This window comes from Meles meles, chromosome 5 (genome assembly GCF_922984935.1).
Source record: "Meles meles chromosome 5, mMelMel3.1 paternal haplotype, whole genome shotgun sequence".
NCBI lineage: Eukaryota > Metazoa > Chordata > Mammalia > Carnivora > Mustelidae > Meles > Meles meles.
The window spans coordinates 113,949,723-113,976,913 of NC_060070.1; the positions used below are offsets into that span (position 1 = coordinate 113,949,723).

Genomic DNA, 27,191 nt, shown 5'->3' on the forward strand with positions numbered 1-27,191 from the left:
TTCTGATTTTTCTTTGATCCATTGATTATTCAATAGCATGTTGTTTAATGTCCACTAATTTGTGAATTTTCCAGGCTTTTTCACGTTATTAATTTCAAGTTTCATACTATTGTATGTATGTATTGGATGCTTGATACGATTTCAGTGTCTTAAATTTTTTTTCTCTCAAGTTTTTATTTAAATTGTAGTTAGTGAACATATAGGGTAATATTGGTTTCAGGAGTAGAATTCAGTGATTCTTCACCTCTATATAACACCCAATGCTCACCACAATAATTGCCTTCCTTAGTACTCGTCACCCGTGTAGCCCATTTAGCCCATCCCAAACCTCCCTCCCTCCATTAACCCTCAGTCTGTTCTTTGTAGTTAAGTGTGTTGTGTGGTTTGGTTCTTTCTCTTTTTTTTTTTCTTCCCTATGTTCTTCTGTTTTGTTTCTTAAATTCTACATATGAGTGAAATCATATACTCTTTGTCTTTCTCTGACTGACTTATTTCACCTAGCATAATATACTCTAGCTCCATCCACATCATTGCAAATGGTAAGGGCTCATTCTTTCTGATGGCTGAGTAATATTCGTGTGTGTGTGTGTGTGTGTGTACTATATCTTCTTTATCCATTCATCGTTCGATGGACCTTTGGGCTCATTTCATAATTTGGCTGTTGATAGTGCTATAATAAACATGGGGGTGCATGAGCCCCTTTGAATCAATATTTTTGTATCCTTTTGGTAAATACTCATCATCAGGGGAATGCAGTTTCTTAAATTTATTAAGATTGGCTTTGTGGCCTAATATTTGATCTATCTTTTTTAAAGATTTTATTTATTTATTAGAGAGAGACAGAGACAGAGATGGTGACAGAGCTAGTGAGAGAAAGCAGGGGTAGGGAGGAGAGGGAGAAGCAGGCTCCCCGCTGAACAGGGATCCTGATGTGGGTCTTGATCCTAGAACCCTAGTATCATGACCTGAGCCGAAAGTTCAACTGACTGAGCTACCCAGGTGCCTCACATTTGATCTATCTTAAAAAAATGTTGCATGTGCACTTGAGAAGAATATATATTTTGTTGCTTTGCATGGAATGTTCTGATCCTGGTGGGTAATGCTTTTACTTTATTCTCGAATTCATTTTGCTAGTATTTGGTTGAGGGTTCTTGCATTTGTTTTTATCAGGAATATTGGCTTATAATTTACTTTTCTTGTGACTTCTCTTGTCTGCTGATAAGTTCCCACTGAAGATTCTTCCTTAGCTCCCAACACTTTTCCTAAACAGCACACCTTTGTTGAAATAATTCTAGGCAATTTCCCATGCTTAGAGATTTGCCTTTCCCTTCTCCCTATATCAAAACTTAAGTGTTCCATTTTCCACTTTTTAATGTCATGTCTTTTGTTAGCTAATTAGATAAATTCCTTTGTGCTAAGTTTAGGAGTTGATTTTTTTCACCTTTCCAAGGTGAAACAGATTTGAATCCCATTCATGCCTTAACTTGGAAGTCCATGGTTCTAAATTAGCAGCATAATCTAAGTGGGCTCCTTATTTCAAAAGTTAGGAGACTGATGTCTGAGCAACGACTGATCCTTCAAAGTTGTAGAGCAAGCTTCAACAAAGGCTTCATAGGCATTTGACTCCCAAAGGAAAGTCTGCCCATTGTAGCTTGCATGGGAACTTTAAGCACCTTAAGCAAGTGTTTGAGAGAATTTTGAGGTATGATGGAACATTTATTTTTGAACTTTAAATCAAATTACTTGGGATACTTTCCGTAAGGTCATTATATGAAAATCTAAAATAATTAAACAATATCTAGTCCTAAAGACTAGAATTTAATCAAACTAAACATATAAATCTTTATAACAATAGCTAGTATTTATTGAGTACTAACTATGTGCCAGACACTGGGAAGAGTACTTTAGATATGTAATCTTTGATTCTTAAAACTCTTCATGTTAAGTATTGGTATTACTATTTCACAGAATGCAAAACTGAAGTTCACGGAGGTTAAATTGTTGCCCAAGGGCACATGGTGAGTGGTCAAACTAGGATCAGAACCTAGACATGTCAAGTCCAGTTTAGATTTTGAAGGTTGCTCTATTTTCTAAAAGTTCTTCAGTATTATTTGTGTTCTTTGATTATGGCATTTCCACTTGAAATATCTTGTTTTATCCTTATAACTTCATAAAGAATTTCAACCCCTTATTTTTGATCCTCATTTTGCAGCTGAGAGAACCATGCATGGGTAGAATGGTGTGCCCATGGTAACCTAATTAAGAGGACTCATAAAGTAGAAAGATCTGGATTAATCCCAACTCTTCTGAGGTTAGCAGTGTGAGTTTGGCCAAGCCACCCAGTCTTTTCATGCTTCATTTCCCTCATCTGTAAATGAGGGTGTATCATCTATCAGTTCTACCTACATCATAAGGTTGACACAAAAATTACTTTGAAAGTGATTATCTGTCTTACTTGTTGGTGATTGTGATGTGATATATATTGCCATTTTTTAAGTTGACTTTCCCATTCTTTGACTTATCAGTTCTATCAATTTAAGATTACTGGCATAGGAAGAAATTTCACGTGTCAGTTTCAGAAGGAGTAAAATATTTTAAAAATATTCCTGTCCCTTTTAAAAAACATTAAGTAAATATTAAGAAAATCATTAAATCACATTTAGATGATTTTTTTTTAAGGTTAGGCACTAAGACTCTCTTGTTAGAGGTGTTAGAGCATATGTCATTTAAAGACTCATTCTTTCCTCCATGCTCTTTAATCATACAGTAGATACCTCTTTCAACATCTAAATATTCATTTTTTCTTTTATTCATTAATTCATCAGCAACTATTTTATTGAGTTCCTATTATTATAACAAAAAGTGTGCTAAGTTCTGGACCTATAGCAGTAGTGAGAAAACTAGGCTTACTCTCACTGAGTTTACAATCTAGTGATTATTTGTTCAAGGAGTCTTCCCTCCCTCTGTGGGAAAGAAAAGCAGTAGAAAAGGACTAAGAAGGAATTAGTAAAAATGAAATTATTAGCAAATTTATTGTATTCCAAATCTATAAAATACACAAAAATGCACCTTAGGGTTACAGTGTGTTATATAACTTCCATTTAAGATACGTTTTTAAAATATTAACATTGGTTTTAAATTCCAGACTATACAAAACTCATAACTGCAAGTGATTTTAGTGGCAAGGTAAAAACAGCTGGGAGAAAATAAATTGATGATCTACAAAACAAGACAAAAAATTAATTCATTTTTCAATATACTTTATTTTTTCAATGCAAGCACCAGCATTTGATTAAACCAGCATAACGCTTGCTGTGTAATTATGACTTCAGATGACTGTGGCTATGAATGTGTTCTGCTTTCTGGCACTCGTAATAAACATAGATGTATTGTTTCATTTTAAGGAGTTGATGATGAGTCTGTTCCTGTTCTTATTGTACAGTGTGATCCTGCAACTTTAATGTGCAATAAATAAAGATGACTTTCCTTGTGTTTAAGTCTGCTATATATTTTCATTATTAGACTAGGTGCACAAAATAATGCCTGCATAGCTTGAAGATTGAAAGTCATTTTGCTCTAAGGTCTATTGAATAGTTAATTTCATGAAATGATCAGAAGTGCAGTGTTGCTAAAGGAACCAGACATTCTCAAGGTTTTCCTTTTGATCTATAAGACTGGGAAAGGATATTTAGGACAGTGCATGTGGGACAGTATATTAAAAGGCTTACCTCTCTAGAGTCTGAACCACTTGAGACTGAATCCCATCCACCTCTTACTTGCTTTGAAAGTAGTTCTTAATAATACCTTGCCAACGGTTTATTGTGAAGAAGGAATACAATAAAATGTATATATGATACATAGTGCCAGAAACTCACACATAATACAGACTGAAAAAATATGTTTCCTCTGCTTTCCTATCTATAGTATACTTGTTCACATATTGAGGAAGAGGTGGAAATAATCCTTTTAGTTTGAGTTGAGTTTCTTATGTGACTTGGCCAAAAATAAATTAATCTTCATCTGTAAAATAATCCCTTTGAATTTACAATTGATTAAATATTTTAGTATATAAAAATCTTAATGTGTTATTGTGTGCTACTTATAGTAAATATTAATAAGTTATTGATAGTTAATTTCTTGAAAAGGTCACTTAATGATTTAAGTATTTCATCAAAGCTATGTCTTCTGTTCCCAACATTATTTGACAATGAATAATCATGTGAGTAAATCCTTCCCCATCTGGGTCAAAAACCACCTGTGTCTTCCTGTCTCTCTCAGGATAAACACTGAAGCTCTCTCCATGGCTCCAGATACTGTGTAGAGCTCTCTCCATCCCACTCTCCACTCCCTGTATGGTGTCCTACCCTCTTCCCTTGTTCTATCCTGCTCCAGGGTCTTTACACCAGGTTACATCTACGTGGGGCTTCCTCAGATCTCTTCCTCAGAGCCACTTGGCTCTCTCCTTCACACCATTTAGAAATCTCAGAAATCACTTTAAAATAGAAAGGCCTAGTCTGAAGTCTATATAAAAGCATCCCTTTAGCACGTTTTGCATGGAGCACTGGGTGTTGTGCAAAAACAATGAATACTGTTATGCTGAAAAAATAAATAAATTTTTTAAAAAAAGGTTAAAAAAAAAGCATCCCTTTATTCCACTTCTATCCCCTTTCTTAGCACTTTTAGTATCACCTGACTTGTTAGCATTATGCATCTATTCATTTCCCCCACTAGAATAGGAATTTGGGAGCAGCATACATAGAGCAGCACATAATAGGAGTTGAATAAATGAATGAACACCTGAGAGAAAGTCTAAATCATCCACTCAGCTGTTTCTAGGACCTATAAATTTGATGCCCCAATTTCCCAGGGAAATTTGCCAAGCAGGGCAAAGAGTCAGTGTGCAGAGAAAGAGCTAGATATGTTAAATCATCAAGGACTGTTACTCACTAGTGTTCTATACTATACTTTTTCTTTTAAAAAACAAAGTGACCTGATTCATTTTAGCTACATATTGCTAATTAGCAATGCCTGAGTGGCTCAGTGGGTTAAAGCCTCTGCCTTTGGCTCAGGTCATGATCCCAGTGTCCTGGGATCGAGCCCCACATTGGGCTCTCTGCTCAGCAGGGAGCCTGCTTCCCTCTCTCTCTCTCTCTCTGCCTACTTGTGATCTCTGTCAAATAAATAAATAAAATCTTTAAAAAAGAGAGAAATATTTGGGAAAAAAACGAGCTTGGGCTTAATTTAATTTTTATCTTTACTTGCCTATGTTCTCATCCATGCTTCATTAATCTGATTTACTGCCTTTTTTTTTTCTTTTCATGAAAATGATGACGCTCTTCATGGAGCAAGATGGTTTGAAATTCAACCATTGCATGAATTTGAACACCTAGATGTGATTAGCATTCTATATTAGAGCACTTAATCAAATCAACTCATTTGTCCAAGAGTAAACTCTAGATGACATTATTTGAAATAACAGGTGATACTTTTCTTTCATTTAGATTTGATTGTTGTAATTTTCTGAATCTTTTAATCCCCCCCACCTTTTTTTTTTTTTTAAGCAAATGTAGTTAGCAACCTAATTACTTAGCAACCACAATTCTTTAAGACCCTGGCTAATACCCTTATCCACTTCAAAGTTGAAATTCTGTGAGAGTTTTATAAAATAGCAGCTCAATTTCAATGTCTCTGAACCTAAGGTCTGAGCTCTATTTGGGGAATAATTTTCCAGCTTATGTTTGAATTATTATCTTCCACATATCCAGTTAATTTCCCTAAAACTATAGGCTTTATGAAATGATTGCTTTGCTGACATACTTCTAGAGAAAATCAAAACAATTTAAAATGGAATAAGTTAACTTACCTCTGTAGTCAAAATCTTTTGTATTGATTCATTTCCCCTCCTTCAAATCTCAGGATATGGCAGTTTCCATTTTGAATAGTCTAATGTGTTAAGTCAGGGATTACTGGTGAGTTTCCCTTTATTTTCTTTTCAATCTGACATTACTCACCTGCTCATTCTGTAATAGAATCAAAATATGTTGTCAATTTCTTTGAAAGAAGGGATATCTTCTCTTAGTAATAAGCTCTTAGAGGTAAAATTTAATATTGATTTTTGACCTATGTCAATATAAGAAATAATTATTTCTCTATTTTTTCTAATCTAATATTGAATATATTTTAATTATTTTGTTTTGTATCCATTTTTGTATCAATTTTATTTTTATGTGAATTTTACCCAACCTGATGTAATCTCATCTAATTTATAGGAACTTGAAGTTGAAATTTACTTGTATACCTTAAATCTGAAATGAACATATATCAGTGTAATAATAGCATTATATAGTCACAAAATTCTGATATATTTCTTAAAATCTCTACCACACGTTAGTGAAACTCATTCAAAAAGTTGATTTATTTTCCACCATTTCAAGGATAAATTTACTAGACTGAATTTGTGGTAGAGCCATTAAGGCAGATATAGGTAACACATCAACTTCATTGAGAATATTTTTTCCCATTTAAATGGAAAAGCAGGGAAATTAACAATTGGGTTGACCCAGCTGTGGGATTTTTCCTAGAGGATATAATGGAAGAACAGGCACATTAATGAAACAAATATGGATACCTTAGAGTCTAAAATTTCATTATTTGCTTGAGTTGAAAGCGTTAGGTATTAAGATAAAAGCAATAGAGGGGCGCCTGGGTGGCTCAGTGGGTTAAAGCCTCTGCCTTTGGCTCAGGTCATGATCCCAGAGTCCTAGGATCGAGCCCCACATGGGGCTCTCTGCTCAGCAGGGAGCATTCTTCCTCCTCTCTCTCTGCCTGCTTCTCTGCCTACTTGTGATCTCTGCCTGTCAAATAAATAAATAAAATATCAAAAAAGAAGAAGCTAAAAAAAAAGCAATAGAATCATTCCTTATCTTTGATAAATGTAAAAGAAATGACAAAGCTGAATTACATATATCTGTGTGGAGAATGTTTAGTTTTAGTTTTGATTAGCATTTTGATATTTATTACTTATTAACTTTTTGATAAATTATTGTCAAAAATATAGTTTAATGACTTGTGGACAATACAAAGAAGGGACTCAGTGAACAAACTTTCGTGCGAGCAGAAGCAGCGTATCTGTGAAATGGTAGATTCTCTTTGACATTAGCACTTAATACACCTTTGAAAAAAACCTCCTAAAAGCATTTCTATATTTTAGGGTTCAGGAGGTATGAAAGGTGAATTTGGTACTCCTGGAATTCCTGGGGAAAAGGTATGTGCATTTGCTGTTTGATTAAGCTTTGAGGCTCTTGTAAAAGTTTGTACTGGGTAGGAAGACAAAATATATAGAACGAGTCTGATAGCTCAGGGGCCAGCAAACTATGACTCTGCAGCAGGGCTGCCGAAAACTCTAACTGGATGATTTTATAAATAACGTGCTGGAGTACAACCACACTCACTTGTTTTCATATTGTCTGAGGCTGCTTTTGTGCCATGTGGCAAGATTAGGTAATTGTGGCAGAAATCACATGGCCTGCAAAGTCGAAAATATTTACTGTCTGGTCCGCTGCAGAAAAAACTTGCTGACCCCTGCTCTAGAACAGTACCCATTATTCTGAAAGCCCCAAAGCTTCGGAGTGTTACTATATAACTTATGCTATAACATCTTTTAATAGATATTTCACTATAGACAGAGATTAAATAAACAATAAAAATACAGTACCACATGAGATATTAATAATCAAAATGCAAGAATATATTCTGTCCATTGATAAAATACTAAAAATATGGTATTTATCTCATAAAATGGTTGTCTTTTCTAATAGTGTAAAGATAATTCTATATGATGAATTTATTCACAAGAGATTAATGTTGTAGTTCAACATCTTATTTAAGTTCAGTTTTGTTTTATAAATTTTTTTAGTTAAGTATAATTGACATACAGTTTTTTAAAAGTTTTTATTTATTTGTCAGAGAGAGCACAAACAGGGAGGAGTGGCAGGCAGAGGGAGAAGGAGGCTCCCAGCTGAGCAAGGAGCCCAGTAGGAGACTCCATCCCAGGACCCTGAGAACATGACCTGAGCCAAAGGCAGAGGCTTAACTGACTGAACCACCCAGTCATCCCTAGTTGACATGCAATGTTACATTAGTTACAGTGTACATTAGTTGTAATCAGGTGTACAACATAGTGATTCAATCTGTCTATACATTGTGCTATACCCGCCTCAAGTATAGCTATCATTTGTCATCATACAACGCTCTACAATAGCACTGACTATATTTCCTATGCTGTGCCTTTTATTCCTGTGACTTATTCATTCCATATATTTAAGTTTTTATAGAAACTTTAATAATTGTTATATTTGTAAATATAAACTAAAATGAGCTTGTTCTGGTTTTCATGAGACATAAATGTGTGTGTATATGCACACACACACACAACTTAAACTGCTAAATTATTAAAGTTTCACTTGTTGCTAAGAAAATTCTCTTCTTCATTAAAATAAGTTTAGTATAGGTTTCTGTAGCTGTTTTAGCTGCACTAATTACCAAGTGAATCCATTGTGCCTCATTATCCGGTAGGCCTTGACCCTGTAGTTAACCTACAGTCGTCACAAAAGTAACTGAAGCTGAAGTTGTAGGAGGTTCAGAAATTATCGGGCAGATATTTTCTGAGTCCTTCTTCAATGTGTCTGATTTCTGACTGCTTCATTCCTGCTGCTTTTTTCCTTTTAGGAATTATTCTTTTTTTTTTCTTTTAAGAATTATTTGATTAGGAATAATTAAGGAATGATTTAGGAATTAGCAAATTCCTCATTCCTCCTATAGTAGTGTAAATGTTAGATTCAGTAAACTCTTTGTTGAATGATGATACCTTGCCACAAGTTAATGTTTATTTGGGCCGCTATCCTCTTGCTTAATTAAACTTGCTGATGACATTAATTGCAGATTCTTCATCATAAGTAAAATTCCTTCAAACACTTGTTCGAAGGTCTAATTTCTTCAAAATGCCTTTTCCCCTAGAGACTACTACTGTCATCTATCTCCTAAGCAGGTTGCCATATTCCATATTTGTTTCAAACACTCATTCCACCAACCTCTTCCTAAAATACGTCAGAATAATCTGATTGTTTGGATTTCAGATCGTTGGAAGTTTTGAAATTACTTTGAATATATGCACTTTTTTTTTTAGCCAAACATAGAATCACTGAAGTACTTGGACTATAAAATAGATTATAGATAATTAGACTTCTTCACTATGCGATGTAAAATAAGACTCATATAAGTCTACACAAGAAGGTATGGGAAAGCAGGACAATTAGAGAATTCAGGCAGCTCCCAGTGGTGCTGAGCATTGTATCAGGCTACACTGAACTCTTGGATCCTTGTTTCACACATCTTCACAGATCCTCCTTAGTGGCTAATACCCTTCCAGTATCTATAGAATCATGAATCTTTGACCACAGCCTATCTTCAAGGTCACAGTGACTGGTGGTACCAGTTGTGCTTCTAACTTGTCCCTTCATTTAGCTGTTAAAGGTATAAAACTTTCATGAGTGCAGAAATGTCAGCTGAAAAGTGGTTTTTCTCACTTCCATAATCCACAGGTTACCATCTATTTAAAATAACTCTGATGAATATATACAGAATGAAGATAACAAGAAAACTATGTTACCACATGGCATGGTTAATAAGTTTTAAATATTTCACTCCAATAAGGATATATCAATTTTTCTTAATTTTTAAAACTTCAAAATTTTGAAATTACAGTTGTAGAGATGAACATTTATATTTGGAGTAAAATACTTGCATTGCTTTAAGATGAAAATAACTTGATTGATTTTTCTGAGTGTATTCCCAAAGAAAATTATTAGTCCTTAAAGTGTTCAGTATTCTCAGAGCTGAATCTCCCGCAGTTGGCTTTATGTGACTTGTACGCATCTCCCAGAGTGCTCAGACAGCATCCCCAGGCTTAACTTTGATTCTTCTTCTCAGTATTCATAATTCCTTGGGGTTCTTTTTCTTGGAATTAGAAATGCTTAATTCTGTTAAAAGCTAAAATTAAAAAAAATGGATTGTCTCACTTGGAACAAGAACATATGCAAAGCACCTCGAACATAGAGTTCCGGTGTAATATTCTCAGAGTGAAGCTTTCTTAATTATTTAAGGTTTAATATTTAAACTAGAAAGCTGATTTATGTTAATGGAGTGAAGCGTATTCCAAGCAGCACAGAGTAGAGTTTGTATATTATCTATACTGCATACTTATATCCAGTGGGATACCATAATAAATTAAGTGATTTGCATATTAATCCTATTATTCTAGGATAAACCTACACGTTGAAGTTCGGCTAGGTGATAGCAGTGAATTTTTTTAAGTCAAGGCCCTGAACAAAGTTTTAGTTTCTTCTGAGGCCCAGGAGAAAAATAGGACACTGAACAACACTATATTATGAAGCCAATTTATGGGATATGTGAAGTCATGAAGGATGAAGAACTAGAGCATCTAATTATGTTCTTATGTGATTCTAATACTCATCATCTTATACGGACTCACTCGGCATTCTAACCTTATATGCCAGCACACGGCAGCTGATGACTGTCCCCTTTACATATCTTCCACACAGCTAGGGTTTTGCCTAAGATTTGGTAAGTTTTCTGTTCTGAGTTAATGTAAGAAAAGCTATTTTCTATAGCCAGTGTGGCAGGTGTTATAAGTTATTAGTCACTGGTGACTTCTGGTAAACTTGATTGGAGAGAAACCACTGGCAGTCAAGATGAGTAAATCGAATGATCTAATTTTCATGAGAACTGATTCACTTAATGCACAAGATCACCCACACACACACACACATGTGCTTGCACATATGCACACATACATGTGCACACACACAGGCACACATGTGCTCACAATACCCTCGTGGTATGTGGTGGGAAAATGGGGTGAAGATTTAGACTCTGGGGGCAAATCCTGCTCCCTGTGTTACCTTCAAACATAACACTCAAAGCTTGCTTGTGTTCGTTACTTGACTATTTCAAACAAAAAATGACCTCATTCTCTGTTTCACTTATATATGTCATGTATCAGATATGTTTTTTGGGAAGTGGGGATATTTTTTAAAAACAGGAATAATTATTTCCTAGTTGTCTTAATCCTAATGATGTGATAGGAAAAGTTCAATAAATATGGAGCCCAATTTATGCTAAAAGCAATTTTCTGTTTGTCTAATCACCTACAGTTCATCCCTAAATGTTTATTTTACTAAGAAAACATTCACCAAAAAAATTCTGTTTCTCACAGAGTAGGTATGCAGTAAATGATAGCGATCATTATTGTACCATTCAGATATTAACTATTCAGATACTAATATTCAGATATTAACTACCCAGAATTTGATTGCCTATATTTGAATCCCAGCTCAAATCCTCAGTCTATAATTTTAGGGTATGTCTCTTGTTTCTTCCAAGTTTTTTTCTTTTTTAAAATAGGCATTATATTGTATCGCCTTCTATTTTTTGTCTTAAGGATTAAATGAGATTATTCATAAAAGTGGCAGCTCAGTGCCTGAACTCTAAATACAGTAGTATCTGCTTGTCAGCGGTCAACTACAATCTAGAAGCAGATGGTCCTGCTTCTGACATATGGTCAGAAGTTCAGTAGTATCCTAATGCTACATTACAGTGCCTGCGTCATTCAGCTCACTTTATCTCATCCTGTAGGCATTTTATCATCTCACATCATCACAAGAAGAAGGGTGAATACAGTACAGTGAGATATTTTGAGAGAGAGGGAGCCTATTCACGTAACTTTTGTTAGAGGCATTGTTATAATAGTTCTATTTTATCATTAGTTATTATTCTTCATCTCTTACTGTGCCTAATTTATAAATTAAGCTTTGTCGTAGATATGTATGTATAGTAAAAAACAGTATATATAGGGTTTGGTATACTCTGTGGTTTTTGGTCTTGGAAGGTTGGGGCATAGATAAGGGTGCGGCTATTGTACTAGGTAAGCAGATACAATTTTTTTTTTTAAAGATTTTATTTATTTATTTGACACAGAGAGAGATCACAAGTAGGCAGAGAGGCAGGCAGAGAGGCAGGCAGAGAGAGAGGAGGAAGCAGGCTCCCCGCGGAGCAGAGAGCCCGATGCGGGACTCGATCCCAGGACCCTGAGATCATGACCTGAGCCGAAGGCAGCGGCTTAATCCACTGAGCCACCCAGGCGCCCAGCAGATACAATTTTAAAAGAAAACAGTTTGATGATTCAATTATTCTAAACTTGGGCTTACTATGAAACTCAATTAGAACTCATTTGAGGGGATTTATATTAATTTTTCAAAATATAGTTAGTGGAAAATGTTAAAGGTCACATATCTTAGGTAATTTTGACCTCTAAAAACAAAGTAATGTGTCTGTTGGCCATCTGGATGTCTTCTTTGCAGAAATGTCTGTTCATGTCCTCTGCCCATTTCTTGATTGGATTGTTTGTTCTTTGGGTGTTGAGTTTGCTAAGTTCCTTATAGATTTTGGATACTAGCCCTTTATCTGATATGTCATTTGCAAATATCTTCTCCCATTCTGTCAGTTGTCTTTTGGTTTTGTTAACTGTTTCCTTTGCTGTGCAAAAGCTTTTGATCTTGATGAAATCCCAATAGTTCATTTTTGCCCTTGCTTCCCTTGCCTTTGCCATTGTTCCTAGGAAGATGTTGCTACGGCTGAGGTCAAAGAGGTTGCTGCCTGCATTCTCCTCAAGGATTTTGATGGATTCCTTTCTCACATTGAGGTCCTTCATCCATTTTGAGTCTATTTTTGTGTGTGGTGTAAGGAAGTGGTCCAATTTCATTTTTCTGCATGTGGCTGTCCAATTTTCCCAGCACCATTTATTGAAGAGGCTGTCTTTTTTCCATTGGACATTCTTTCCTGCTTTGTCGAAGATTAGTTGACCATAGAGTTGAGGGTCGATTTCTGGGCTCTCTATTCTGTTCCACTGATCTATGTGTCTGTTTTTGTGCCAGTACCATGCTGTCTTGATGATGACAGCTTTGCGAGGCGAACCATAAGAGACTATGGACTCTGAAAAACAACCTGAGGGTTTTGAAGGGTCAGGGGTGGGAGGTTGGGGCAACCTGAGGGTTTTGAAGGGTCAGGGGTGGGAGGTTGGGGGAACAGGTAGTGGGTAATGGGGAGGGCACGTTTTGCATGGAGCACTGGGTGTTGTGCAAAAAGAATGAATACTGTTACGCTGAAAAAATAAATAAAATGGAAAAAAAAAGGAAAAAAAAACAAAGTAATGTGTGCTTGTTAGCAAGCACAATTAATTTTCTATTTAACTGAAATATATATGAGTGTAAACTCTTACAATATTAATAATAGCAGCCATTTACTCAATCATTATTATGTGTTAAACACTGTCAAACGACTTCTTTACATTATTTTATTTATTTCTCACAGTCTCTGAGGTAAGATTTGTTATCATTAGGATTTCACAGATTAAGAACTACGATAGAATTAAAAACTTCCCCAAAATATCATAGCTAACAGATGGTGGAGGCAGGATTCGAATCTTACCTATATGAGTTCATAGCTCTTGTACCTTCACTTGCTCTGGATATATTTCCTCAAGTATCCAGATTTCCTTTGCAGAGACAATTTATTATTAGATCTTAAATTCATTTGCCTACTGCCTAGAGATGGAACTGTACAAAGGATTTCCTAAATTCTGCTGCGGGGAGGGTTGAGGGGAGGGCTGTGTTTCTTCTCTTTATTTTTTTTTTAATTTTTATTTGTTTATTTTCAGCATAACAGTGTTCATTGTTTTTGCACCACACCCAGTGCTCCATGCAGTACGTGCCCTCCCTATTACCCACCACCTGGTTCCTCAACCTCCCACCCCCCGCCCCTTCAAAACCCTCTGGTTGTTTTTCAGAGTCCATAGTCTCTCATGGTTCATCTCCCCTTCCAGTTTCCCTCAACTCCCTCTCCTCTCCATCTCCCCATGTCCTCCATGTTCTTTGTTATGCCCCACAAATAAGTGAGACCATATGATACTTGACTCTCTCTGCTTGACTTATTTCGCTCAGCATAATCTCTTCCAGTCCCGTCCATGTTGCTACAAAAGTTGGGTATTCATCCTTTCTGATGGAGGCATAATACTCCATTGTGTTTCTTCTCTTTAAATCTGTGGATCCTCTTTTGAAGTCTACCCAACTGTAGCGATTCTGACTCTCCCACACTCAGAAAATTGTGCCCTCCAATTAAAAATCTTCCTCAGATGTTTTTTTCACCAAGTGGAAGTATTTTGTTTAGCTTTATCTTCCAAAATAAGTATTATGAAAACATGATTGTTTGGCTTCCAAATTCAAAAGTATATTTGAAATAAGCTTTTAAAATTCCCATACCTGGACTGTCTGGAGATCCTTATCTGCTCACCTCCCAGCAGACCAGTCACGGCCACACTCTCCAGATTACCTTACCTCAGCACCTAATCTAGAAAATTTTCTTTATGTTCTCTGTGGAATATGCTTGCAATATATAAATATACAATTATATATAAAGTATGTATAATATAAGTATGCTTATTATATATGTAATATAGTATATATATATGACTTTTTGGGGTTATTTATACTTATATATACACATACACATATTTACTGTATATTCATTTGGTCAAAAACAAAAGTGTTTAATTTAGTGTTTAATTTACCATGAGTGTATTTTTTAAAAAATGTGAACTTCTAGAGGTAAAAAGCCATATGCATTAAAGCACTTAACTATATCTGATAACGTGATGAGAGAGCTGCCAAGTTGCCTGACCGAAAATCAGCTGGGCTAACTATGCTCACGCGGAGGCTCTTTGTGTGACAGCCTTTTCACCATATGCTCTGAAGTCCCCAGTCTCTGCAGCAGGGCGAGACCGAACTGGGCACATCCATTGTTCCCTGTCCGTCTTTGTATTTCTTTTCAGTTGGAAAATTAAATGACTATGATCTCTGAATCTCGATTTTCCCCTTAAAAAGACATTTTCCGAGAAGACTGCAGCTTCAGGAAATAAAGGCAGATGCTGTTACAGTTGCTGAAAGTGCAGACAAGGCCGTTAGCTGTTGTGAATTTTAATGAACTGTGAGACAGCTCTGGTCCAGATGTAGCAGTAATGCCTTAGAGACTCAGAAACTTATCGGCGTTTATTGAAAAAGACAGAGAATTTTTTTTAAGTCATTTGGCTTTTCCATCTATATTATCCAGTTTCACCTCATTTTCCATTGAGATTCAGAATTAGTATTAATTTCAGGGGTCTTCCCAAGTTTAAAAAAAAGTTAAAATACCTATTCGTATGCAACAATTTATTGTAGGAATTAAAACACTAAATGAGAAGAATAAAAGAAAGGGCAGCTCACCTTTATTCTAACAATGGGCTGTATCCTTCCTATGAACTTGCTAGGATTTACAAAACAAACATGAGCTTTATGTCAGAGAAAATACTTCTTAAACAGAGAATCATCTGTAAATTCCTATATTTCAGAAAATTCTGCAGTGAAAAAAGATGGTCAAATCTGGACATAGGATTGAACTTTTTGTCATAACCAATATTCATAGGAAGAATGACCACAAAGAAAACAGTTTTGTCAACCTACTGTTGGCTTCACTTATTAAACTTCCAAGAATGATACTTGAATTATCAGTGAAACAATTACTACCTTTACATGGAGTTTAAGTCTCATTTAAGGGCATTATTTTGATACAATGTAACAGTAAAATTAGCAGAAACATGAGAAGGACAGAGGTAACAGAAGGACAGGAAAAAGAAAAAGAAACTTGCTCACTCTGCAGTTGATTTTATTTCTTAATGGTTTCTTATTCCCTTCTAATGCCTTCCACACACACCCCAAGTAGAGCAGTTGGCAGAGAACACAACAGATGGATGACAGGCTCGACACAAACAGTAGATCTGGCACCCAGGCACTTGACTTTTATTTGCTAAACAGCCAGATTTCAAGAACTTAGTCTGCTAATGTTCCTATTTGGTTTAACGCACTGTGAGAATCTAGCACATAAATATTAAAATATTGCCGTAAAAAAGATCACATACTCTGCTTCTCTGCATAGTTTAGTGGCTAATTATTTTATTCTTGGTGTAGACTGCTGAGATGCTCCACAGTGAATTTAAAGGTGTACTTGTCCTTTGATAAAGACATCTACAATTTCAGATATTAGAGTGTTCTAAAAGCAGCTTTGTCTAAAGGAGATTTTAGCTATCCAAGTGAGAGATGGACATAGCCAGTGTAGGGTACTGAATGAACCTGTTAGGTACTGAATAGAAGATACGAGAGCATGATCATACATGATTGGTACCTTTCTTCCCTCTCACCATCACTGCATTTTCAGAGATTACATTCAAAGCTCAAGAAAATGTTCATCTTTTTCGTAAAGTTTCTTTGGCACCGGACGGATTAATAGCCCCTTCTCTCTGCTCATGTAGTACTTTATTTACATTACCAACATAGTTTGTGTCTTCGTCTCCACTCTGAGCTCCAGGAGAACAAGGTCTTGTTCCTGGAATCCCCAAACCCAACCCAGCATAGGGTAACTGATTGATTCTGGATAAATGTTTGTTGAGTTATTCAGAACTCAAGTGGACTTAGCCCCAGGCCAATAGAGAAAAGAAGCTGAAGATGATAGTTTATTTTTTATTTTTTTTAAGATTTTATTTATTTATTTGACAGAGAGAGAGAGAGATCACAAGTAGGCAGCGAGGCAGGCAGAGAGAGGTGGGGGTCGGGGAAGCAGGCTCCCTGCTGAGCCTGAGGTGGGGCTCGATCCCAGGACCCTGAGATCATGACCTGAGCCGAAGGCAGAGGCTTAACCCACTGAGCCACCCAGGTGCCCCTGAAGATGATAGTTTAGAACTGTGCTGCGAGGAATTGAAAAAGGCAGTGGTGCGTCAGTGCCAGTCTTCTGTACTTTCTGCAAAAGCATGCTTCAGGGAAATAGGAGGGCGGGAGAATCTCTTATCTGCCTGGCAAAGCTTACAGATCCTGCTTCCTAGAGTGAAATCTCACAGAGAGAAGTGTGTGCAGCTCCAGAATTTGCTTCCCATTTTCTCTTGGAGAAACTGTGCTCTTTTTTCTCTCTCAAGCATAAATCTTCAGGTTATCGTGCTCCCTCTCTTTCCAAATAGGGTTTGGAAAAACATCTCCTGACTTTCTTACAGTGTTACTCAGGCATGTTCTTTCTCCATATCTTCACAACCATTTACCTCAGGGCTAAAGATAAATAACCAATGACTTGAGTGCATTTAAGCTCCAGTAGAAGTAATTGATACGGAGTAGAACTATAAATTGCTCATCACGAGGAACACTTTGGACAGGAAATAGTTTGCACTTACTGGTATCTCACTGTCCTCAATTAGGAGCTTACTGATGACACTGTCCTCCTCTTTATATCTTACATCATCTTTCACTTGTTAGAATACTTGATTCAGATGTCAGTTACCCTACTTCGGAAATTTCGGGAGATGATTCACATTAAATGTCTTCTGTTTCCCTAAAACTTTAATGAAGCTTTGAGTTTACTTAAAGACTGTCTTACAGCTAGTCTCACAATATAGTGAAAAGCCAAAACACTTGTTCTTGACAAGTCCACTTAAAAAAAAAAAAAAATCCTCACAAGTACAGAGGAGAGCAGGTTTTTAATGGGCTCTACAGCACGGGCCAAGGCTCAGTTTCCTAACTTTGTTTTATATGGAAAGAATTGTTTACCTGTCCAAATAGTTTCAAATTCTTTTCTTGTTTTTTAATTTGAATAACTCAGTATAATTTTCATTCAATTATTTTGTAAAAGAATTGTAAGATACAGTCCCTTGAGAGGAAAACTTAATGATTGTAGTTGACTGCAAGCTCAACATATGCATAAGCAATTTAGCTTTAAAAAATCAAGTCGTATTAACAGGAGTACTGGGTAGTATCCAAATAAGGGGTGTGTGTGTGTGTGTGTGTGTGTGTGTGTGTGTGTGTGTGTATGCCATTTCTGTTCTCTATTCTGTGTGGTGAGACCATTTCTGGAGTGATGCACTCAATTCTGAGTGCCACATTTTGAAAGATATATTGTGTGACCAGTGCGTGCCCAGAAACAGAGACTAACATATTAAGGGACTCCGCACTATCATTGAAAAATTATTGATTTGCTGAATAGGCTTGATATTGACACAGAGGGATATCACCATAGGATATTTTTCTTTTGTAAAATAAGACTAATGGGCAGAAACTTGGAGAAGGTTAATTTGAGTTCAGAAAGCATTGTTGCAGTACCTACATAGAGAATTGTTTTGTTCTGCTCTGCAATATACAAATTCAACAGCAAAAATGCCTGACTTTAAGAAGCTTTCAGTAGCATCAGTACGTCAACAAATTCTTTAATGGAGATGGTGGATATAAGTATATGAATTTGTTCTTGTCCCTGTATTTAAGACTACCCATCTGCTTGTTTTCTAGGTATATGCACTTGCATATACTTGTGTACCCACACACACGTACACTCAGCTTGGTAGTTTTTGAGACAGTAGATGCTGGATTCAGCTACGGCTATCTCACCATATTTATATTATTATGATTAAGACATGTATCCACCATATGTTACCTTTGGTGGGCTAGTTTTCCCTTCTTTGAAATGACTGAGAAGAATAAGTAATAATAAGTAACAAGCTCATTCATCTTATGGTTAAGCCTATTATAAATTGGGGTGCCTGGGTGGCTCAGTCATTAAGAGACTGCCTTCAGCTCAGGTCATGATCCCAGGGTCCTGGGATCGAGCTCCACATCAGGCTCCCTGCTCAGCAGGGAGTCTGCTTCTCCCTTTCCTGCTCCCCCTGCTTATGTTCCCTCTCTCGCTGTGTCAAATAAATAAAATCTTTTTTTAAAAAAAGAATATTATAAATTTGCCTTATCCTGAACATTAATATGATAATGTATACCCACGTGTTTGCTGCATTAAAGATCCAACAAATACAAAGAATTCGAAAAGTCTGAAGTTTTAAACCCTATGCAGTATATACTTTTTAACTTGACAATTTATTCCTCGCAATGAAGTCCAAGAAAATAGGAAGGAAAAATATTCCTCCCAGAGACAAAAGTACTTAGATTGGATGAAATGTCTGAAAAAAAAATTAGGAGGTATCTATTTTATTGCCTGATATATTTAGTTGAGTGACAACAATTTAAGAACCGTAAAAATTCAATTTCGGAAGATTACGTCCTGAGTAAAGCAGACCTATAGTCAGAAATGTAGAGGGCAAGTTAGCAATACACAAAATCAAAATCAGATTTACTTTCAGCTGCCTCTTCTGTTGGTTATCATGCTAGAACTCTGGCATTCCATTTCAGATGTTTTTTTCCAGCTATTTCACTCGATGTTCAATTTAAGTAAGTCTTCCTTAATAAATATGAGTTAATTAGTGGGAAAACACTGATATATTTCCAATTGTATACTATCTTCATACACGAGATTATGTTCCTGGAAAACAGGCTATAAAATGAAATGATAGGCCAAATTAATTTTTTAAACACGGAAGCAGTGTTATATAGTAGGATTTCAGCCTTTTTAATCAGAGGGTAAATGCCTAATTTTTTTAAACCAAAAGAATCACCACAACATAGTATATAACTTTCTATTTTCTGGGCTTAGGTGCAGTTATTAGCAAATTTTCATTTACCTGTTTAATCTGCTTTTCTTTGCTGGGTCTCATTGGGACTAGGTTTGGAAACATAGCCCTGAGGAATGTGATTTCTTATCAAGTGTCCTTCAGACAACATGTATTTCCTGCATAATAAGAAAAGACATAGATTCCAATGTCAAAGGAATCAGGAAAACTAATAATTTATCTTTTATGCCTAGCCTGCTTCCTTCAGAGAAATGTGCAATGGTAAAAAGGGGGTAAAATGAAATCCTTTGATCAGGTTTTCAGAAAGCCACCAGCTGGCCCTAAATCACATCTCTGTTTTTTCCAAAACCTTCTCAAAGAGGTTACTTTGAATTCTGGAAAGGCTGCTTTCGATTGCTCTGTGAAGTCGGAGATGGGTTAGGCATTACAGTAATAACATGGCAACAGCACTATCAGCAGCAATGTTAGTTTTGGCTTCACTTGTATAACACATACTCATTCACTTGTCCTTCTGTAGCTTGGATTTGTAACAAGAAAAGGACATAGGTCCTTTGATGGAAAAACCTGTAGCAGAAAGTATGTACCTCAGAAACAAGTTTGGAATGTTACGGTAGCTGTGGGAAACATTGATTGTCATTTTCTTCAATAATGGGCTAAAATACTGATCAGAAGCCAGAGGAGAAGCTTCTTACTTCTTCTTTGTGCTGGGACTGGGAGGAAGGAGGAACAGCAAGACTTCAGAAAAAGCGGCTCATGTTTGCCCATCTGGTAATTTTAGATAGGCCATTTATTTGCTAGGTAGCCATTTGACCTTAAGCTACATTAGGTTTTAGAGAAAGTCCTGACGGAAATGTCGTTATCCATGAATCTTTTAAACAAAAGTTCACTCTTTTTTTTTTTTTAAGATTTTATTTATTTATTTGACAGAGAAAGATCACAAGCAGGCAGAGAGGCAGGCAGAGAGAGAGGAGGAAGCAGGCTCCCTGCCCAACAGAGAGCCCGATGCGGGACTCAATCCCAGGACCCTGAGATCATGACCTGAGGCGAAGGCAGCGGCTTAACCCACTGAACCACCCAGGCGCCCCAAAAGTTCACTCTTTACAGCTATTTTCGTCTTTAGTTTTTATGCTACTTAACAGATTTTTTTTTTTTTTTGAGATAGGGACAAAAACAAATATGCTGATTAATCCCTTAGGAACTAGAAAAATGAAAAATGGTTTAAGATTATTAAAAGTTGCTAAGCATGTCATCTCTGATCACCTCAAGAAAATCAGTGAGAAAAAAATAAAAAGGGTTCTGAACACCAATGTTGCCAACTTTAACCTTCAGCAGTGTCCACTCAGAATCTCAAAATCTCCCGCTTGCAGGTGGGTGGAGCTTACTTTTTCCTGTGAGAGTAATCAGTGGTGTCCATTGGGTTTTCTGGGTATTTAGGATTATGTTTACAAAACCAGTTCCTCGTCAGGAAAGAGTGGAGACCAATGAACACTGGCCATAGGAAAATATAACATTTTAATTGCAATAATCATGAACCTGTATCCATTAAAGAAAGAAAAACCGTCTTAATATCACAGCTTTAGAGATTTTTGGTTCCCAGTTAGTGGTGTTTCTGGGTATAACCCTAACCTGACACATGCCAGAAGGGGGGCTTGAGGTGCCAGAACTTGGAGCACACAGTACACAGGAATGGGCTGTCAGCAAAGAAAAAGAGAAAGAGATACCATCACTACTTTTTTCCCCCAAAAGTATTTTTGGCAGTGTATACTATATCAGTGTACTTTACTGGATTACATGCCGTATCTTGTTATCTTGTGTAACTTGTAATATGATATAAAACATTATATTAGACCAACCGATGAAAATAATTCTGCTCCTTATGGACAAGTGGACATACTTCTGTGATGAGTAACAGAAGCTCAATTTCCACAGAATGTTCCCGGGCATCAAATACTTAATGTGCTTTTACTATCACTTTATTAAATGAAACAGGAAGTTTCTCATGTATTTGTGTAATGCCTGAGATCTAGAACTGCAACAGCTTTTTAAATAATAGAAATATAGTTATTACGTAGATAAGTGTATTATACTTTATTGATGCTTCAATACTTAATTCCAGTTAGCAACAAAATTTTCCCTTTAGTGTTTATTATATTCTATGACGATAGCAGTTATACTGCGGAAAAACTTAGATAATTTAATCTGAGGATAGCCTTAGTCTTTAAAATAATATGTGTGTCTGCATACGAAGGTATAACTGTTAAAAATGACTAAACCTTTCCAAAATGTATTAATTAATGAAATAATAATGATCTCTTTTGATTTAGACACAATGTATTATTGCAAAGTTTGAAGATGTGATTTTTTCTTCATATTTTTAATTTTACTTAAAAATTCCGAGAATTGGTATCTAACTTCATTCTAGGTGATGCTTAAAAATTATTATCTTATAAATTACTTATGTTTTCTAGAAATAAAACAGATCAATGGAATTGTTAGTTTATTTTGAGCTGTTTAAACCTGAAAACTCAGGAGCCAAAGTCAGTTCCAATAAGCAACAAAATTCTTAAGGATCCATTGAGAATACACACATCCTCCCAGGAATATCTAATTCTAGCTGGTGTGCTGTTTACAAAGCAGGCTTGTCAAAGAAATGACCCATGAATTCCAGTAATGGAAACTGATAAGCATCTGCTGAAAACCTTTTTACCCAAGACAGGAACCAGATGAACAGAAAGAACTAAAAATTCTTGTAAGCAGTTGTTTCAAGTAAAATGGCATGGGGTATGTCTTCAGTTTAAAGGCAATCAACAGATAGGAGCAGATATATATATAAAAGCATGTTAACATAGTATCTGTATGTCTATCACTATAATAGATATGATACATATATCTCTAATAGATACATAGACATATTAACTTTTTAGATGTGGTCACTTATGAGCCAGAAATAAATCTTTTCCATGAGATAGTGGAGGGAGGTGGTTGTGTGCACAGAGCTGAAGTGTATGTGTTCAAATTCCATTTCTATCTCCTACTGGCTGTGTAATCATCTCTTGTAAGATGATCATAACAATATCTACTCAATAGGTTTGTTGTGAGAGCAGTGCCAGCCCATAGAAAGCCTATACCAGACTTTAATATCATGTCCAGAGATTTGAAAGAGAAAATGAAATAAGGGATTCTAAATAGCATGTGGGAAAACATGTACCATAGAGTTAGAGAGACCTCAATTCAAATCTTTGGTCGTGCCACAAGATGGGTGACACTGAACATGACTCAGAGACTCTGTTTTCTTTCCTTCCCTTCCCTCCCTCCCTTCCTTCCTTTCTTCAATTTATTTCTTTGAAAGAGAAAGAGAGCACACATAAATTGGGGTGGGGGGATTGGGTAGACGAAGAAAATCTTCAAGCCGACTCCCTTGGAGCATGTTGCAGGGCTGGATCTCATGATCCATGAGATCACAACCTGAGCTGAAACCAAGAGTCAGACACTTAACCCACTGAGCCACTGGGCACCCCATAGACTCTATATTTTCTTATTTTATAAAACTGAAGTACCAATTCTACAGCTGTAAGATAAGGAAGGATAGATAGAAAGCTCCGGGATGTGCTAGGCATTCAGTATTAGGCTATCTTTCCCCACAACACTAGAACTCGTTCTTAAAAGACTGTAAACATTTCTTTTTTTAAGATTTTATTTGTTTACTTGAGAGAGTATGAGAGAGAAAGAGAGGGAGAGGGAGAGAGCGCAAGCTGGATGAGGAGCAGAAGGAGAGGGAGAAGCAGACTTCCCACTGAGCAGGGAGTCCAACGTGGGACTCAATCCTAGGAGCCCAGGATTATGACCTGAGATGAAGATGCTTAACAAACTGAGCCACCCAGGCACCTGACTGCAAAAATTTATTTATTTCATTTGTTTTCTATAGCTAATAAAACTTACTCTCTGTTCTTCTCTTAGGGTGAAAAGGGTTTACATGGAGTTCCAGGCTTACCTGGTCAAAAGGTAAAGAGTTTTTGAATGTTTTATATAAGTTAAGAATTTAACATCTTAAAAAATTGAATTTTCACACTATATTAAGTGAAGATTCAGAAAATTAATTTGATGAAACAGAATTACGTGGAAGGCTTTTAGAAAGCCGCTAACTAGTCTTTCCAAAGAGCCTTCTCCAAGGAACCACGATAGAAGAGAGTTCTATGAGAGAGCTTTAACAGCACGCTTCTCCGGAGAAGTCAACGGTGGTGAATGGAGGTGCTTTCTGGGGGCCATGCGAGTGTCCAGAGCTTCTTTGAATGTATTTTCACTGTTATGAGAATCTAAAATGAAGAGACGAACAGTGTTTACTGCCTTTGACTATATTGGTTTCTTTCTTATTTATCTTCCTTTTTGTATATCCCAGCTCGACTAAACATAATAGTTACAGTGACATAAAACATTAAATATTATGACGATGCAACAACTAATCTCTTCAAAAAAATCTTTGTCAGAATAACAAATTTGTAATAAGTAAAAATGTTTGCACTGACTAGGTTACTTCTTTCTGTGCTGAATATCTTTCTTTTTACCAAGGTGAACTTGACTTGTACCCTTTTATTGTCCTGGGGCTGCTTTCTCCTCCTTGGCAGGAGTCTGACCAGCCTTGCTGGAAGCACAGAGTCTGGTCTATTCCAGTTTCCTGGAGGGTTTGGGGAGCCACTTCAGGCGGGGCCAGCTGTCATAATACCACCCAGATAATCCCACCACAGGGGAGAGCATTCTTGATGCAATAGTAGATGCCCACCCAGGCCAACCACATCATCCTTATGCTCTGGAAGTTTTACAAGTCTTAGCAACAAGACAGCAGAAGTTACTGTTACAACTAGGTTTTTTCCTCTGTGGCTAAAAATTACCATTAAAAAACATGCGCATTCATTTATAGTTATAGCTTTTGAAAAAATCTCCCGTTGCTTGGCTTGATAAGAAAATAAGACTGCACTGGCAGTGATGAAATGGCAAGCTTCTGAGTTTCTTCACAGCAGCTCCAGACAAAACCCGTTGCTCCAGCATGTGCTGCATCTGTGAGCGGAGCTGCAAGCCAAGGGATGTGCAGATTTATCTGCTGGGAAATAGTTTTGGACTTTCCAGCAGCTGTTTGTGGTGGCTGCATCATGCTGACATTGTGGCTGATGTACTGGAGGCATTTAGCAGCTTGATGTCGGCTTGGATTAACAGATCAAGCCACAGTCCAGATTTTAGGGAAAATGGGAGAATAGAGCTAGACCACGCATTCAGTGGCAAAGAGACCCAAATACTAACCTATTGTCTTTCCCGGTACCTTTTTTTAAGGGTAGATGAAGCAGAAATAATAATTTGATCATGTGTGTATAGGTGCATATACATATATACATACGCATACACATTATATTATATATATTATATAACATATATATCATTTATAATATATACAGAGAGGCTGTATTTATAGTAAAAAGCTGCCATTCCTTTTCTAACACATGAATTTTAATTGTACCAAGTGTCACTTTGTAGCAGCATTAGAGAAAAAAACGTAAATAAGAAACCCTTCATCCATTGTCTCCGTGCACTCTGGAGGTGTTTGCTGAGTGCATCTTATGCTTGGAGGGGTGAGGATGACCCACCGCTGGCAGCCATTTGCTGGCTCTCTTGTCTTCAGTGCCTGACCTATATTTGGCATTCAGTGCATATTTGTTTGAATGTATGAATCAAACATCAGTATTATAAATATCTGTGCAGAATTCAGTGGGGAAACAGCCTTGTCCGACTGGAGAGGGTTTTAGCTGAAGAACAGGGGACTTAGATCTTTTGGAAAAATGATGGCGGTTAAAGCCAGCAGTTCTCCAGCCACCAGTGCCCTTTCTGTGACCGAGACGCAGGAGATCTGGGTGGTAAAGTGCATGCATGGCTCTGGCGTCAGAGCTGGAGCCAGGACTTGGGGTTCAAGCCTGAACTTGTTCATCCCATAGCTCTCCCTGGAATGCTATTCCACAGAAGTCAGCTTGAGAAGGCTGCTTCTAAGGGATCTAGTGAAATCAACAGTAACGGTAATAATTAAAAGTAATAATAATAAAGTGATAAATATAAATAAATAAGAAAAAGTAAGAGTAATAATGGCTAACTTAGTTGGTGCCGGGCACTATGCTGATGCATTCAATTCTCAAAACATCTATGAGAAAGGAACCATATATGGAGAAATTCAGGGGTATGGAGATTATGTTGCATTGAGAGCACGTAATGAAGCTGTAGCTTGTACTCTTTAATATTCAGGAATATTTAAATTTCATCCAACTTAATATTGGTTTAAAGTATACATGTTAGAAATGGTTTTTATTTGTAATTATTGATGTTTTGTCATTAGAAAAATTATCATTATTATTATTATAATAATTGTGTGTGTTAAAAATAGTGTTCCTATTATTATATATAAATCATATTCCTCTTCTACAGGGAGAGCAAGGTTTAGAAGGCCACAAAGGAGAAACTGGTGAAAAGGTAATATCTCTCTTGAGGCATACATCTGTAAAAATACATTAGCTTCATGAAAATATTTTGAAGTGGAATATCTAACTTCTCTTGTGCTTCCCATAGAAGCAACTCAGTAATTTTGTAGGGAAAAAACCTTAAAATATTTGCTTCACTTAAGTTAGACTTAATATATGAAGGATTGTCAGACGTCTTTCTGAACTTGTTTGGATGGTAGTTCTATATAGATATTTCTCCCTAAATGCATTCCATTGATATATAAATGATTCAAATATTGCCTGAGCATTGTGTTTGTGTGCTATAGGATCACTGATGCACTAAGTGTCCAGGTCTTTAAATAAATGTTTTGTTTTCATGTATACCTGGTGTATCAATGGAATTTTTGCTGAGAAAATAAATAAGAACTGTAGTAGGATCAAACAGAAAAGAGATGTGCAAACAGAAGAGTTTGAAAGAGTTAAAATAAAGGGATGGTGGGCAAGGTGTAGAAAGAACCACAGGGATTGCACAATATCCCAGATTGAGTTATAGCGAACGCCTCAAACTCCAAAAGGTTATCAGACTCAGAGGCAAAGAAAACTGTGGGTACAGATCCAGATTGGTGCTGAGGGAAGCAGTGAACCCAATATTCAAGCAATCTTCATTTTAAAAATTTATAGCCTTCTACTGAAAGTACAGAGAATAGAAGTGCCCTAGTCATCCAAAATTTCCATTCAGACAATCATTTGAGTCCTTCTGCATTTCATAAGTCTAGTTTTATTTTTGAATAGAACAAAAACAGCATCATTCCTTTGTTTCATAAAACGTCATGTAATTGGACAGCCACAAGAAGGGAAGGGGGAGAGATAATCTCAAATTAGACAGTCTTGCCTGTATTTAGTTTTCTGGGCCATGATCAGTTATTTGCTTCTTCAATAAGTATTTTAGACAGAATGAGCAGCTATAATAATTATGACAAATTATACATGTTGTAAGCTACTTGCTAATTACTTTTCCTCACAGAACTGTGAGGAAGAAAAAAAATAGTCCTATAGTAATCATATAA

General features: G+C 36.4%; 1 protein-coding gene across 1 annotated transcript in view; it reads left to right on the top strand.

The window, feature by feature from the left end:
• The window catches only part of COL19A1 (collagen type XIX alpha 1 chain), a 314,993-nt gene that overhangs the window by 53,193 nt on the left and 234,609 nt on the right, over positions 1-27,191 (top strand). Inside the window, exons 9-10 of the mRNA XM_046006085.1 lie at positions 23,609-23,653; positions 26,111-26,155. Of these exons, the coding sequence (XP_045862041.1) occupies positions 23,609-23,653; positions 26,111-26,155 (90 nt within the window). The remainder of the gene's footprint in view (positions 1-23,608; positions 23,654-26,110; positions 26,156-27,191) is intronic.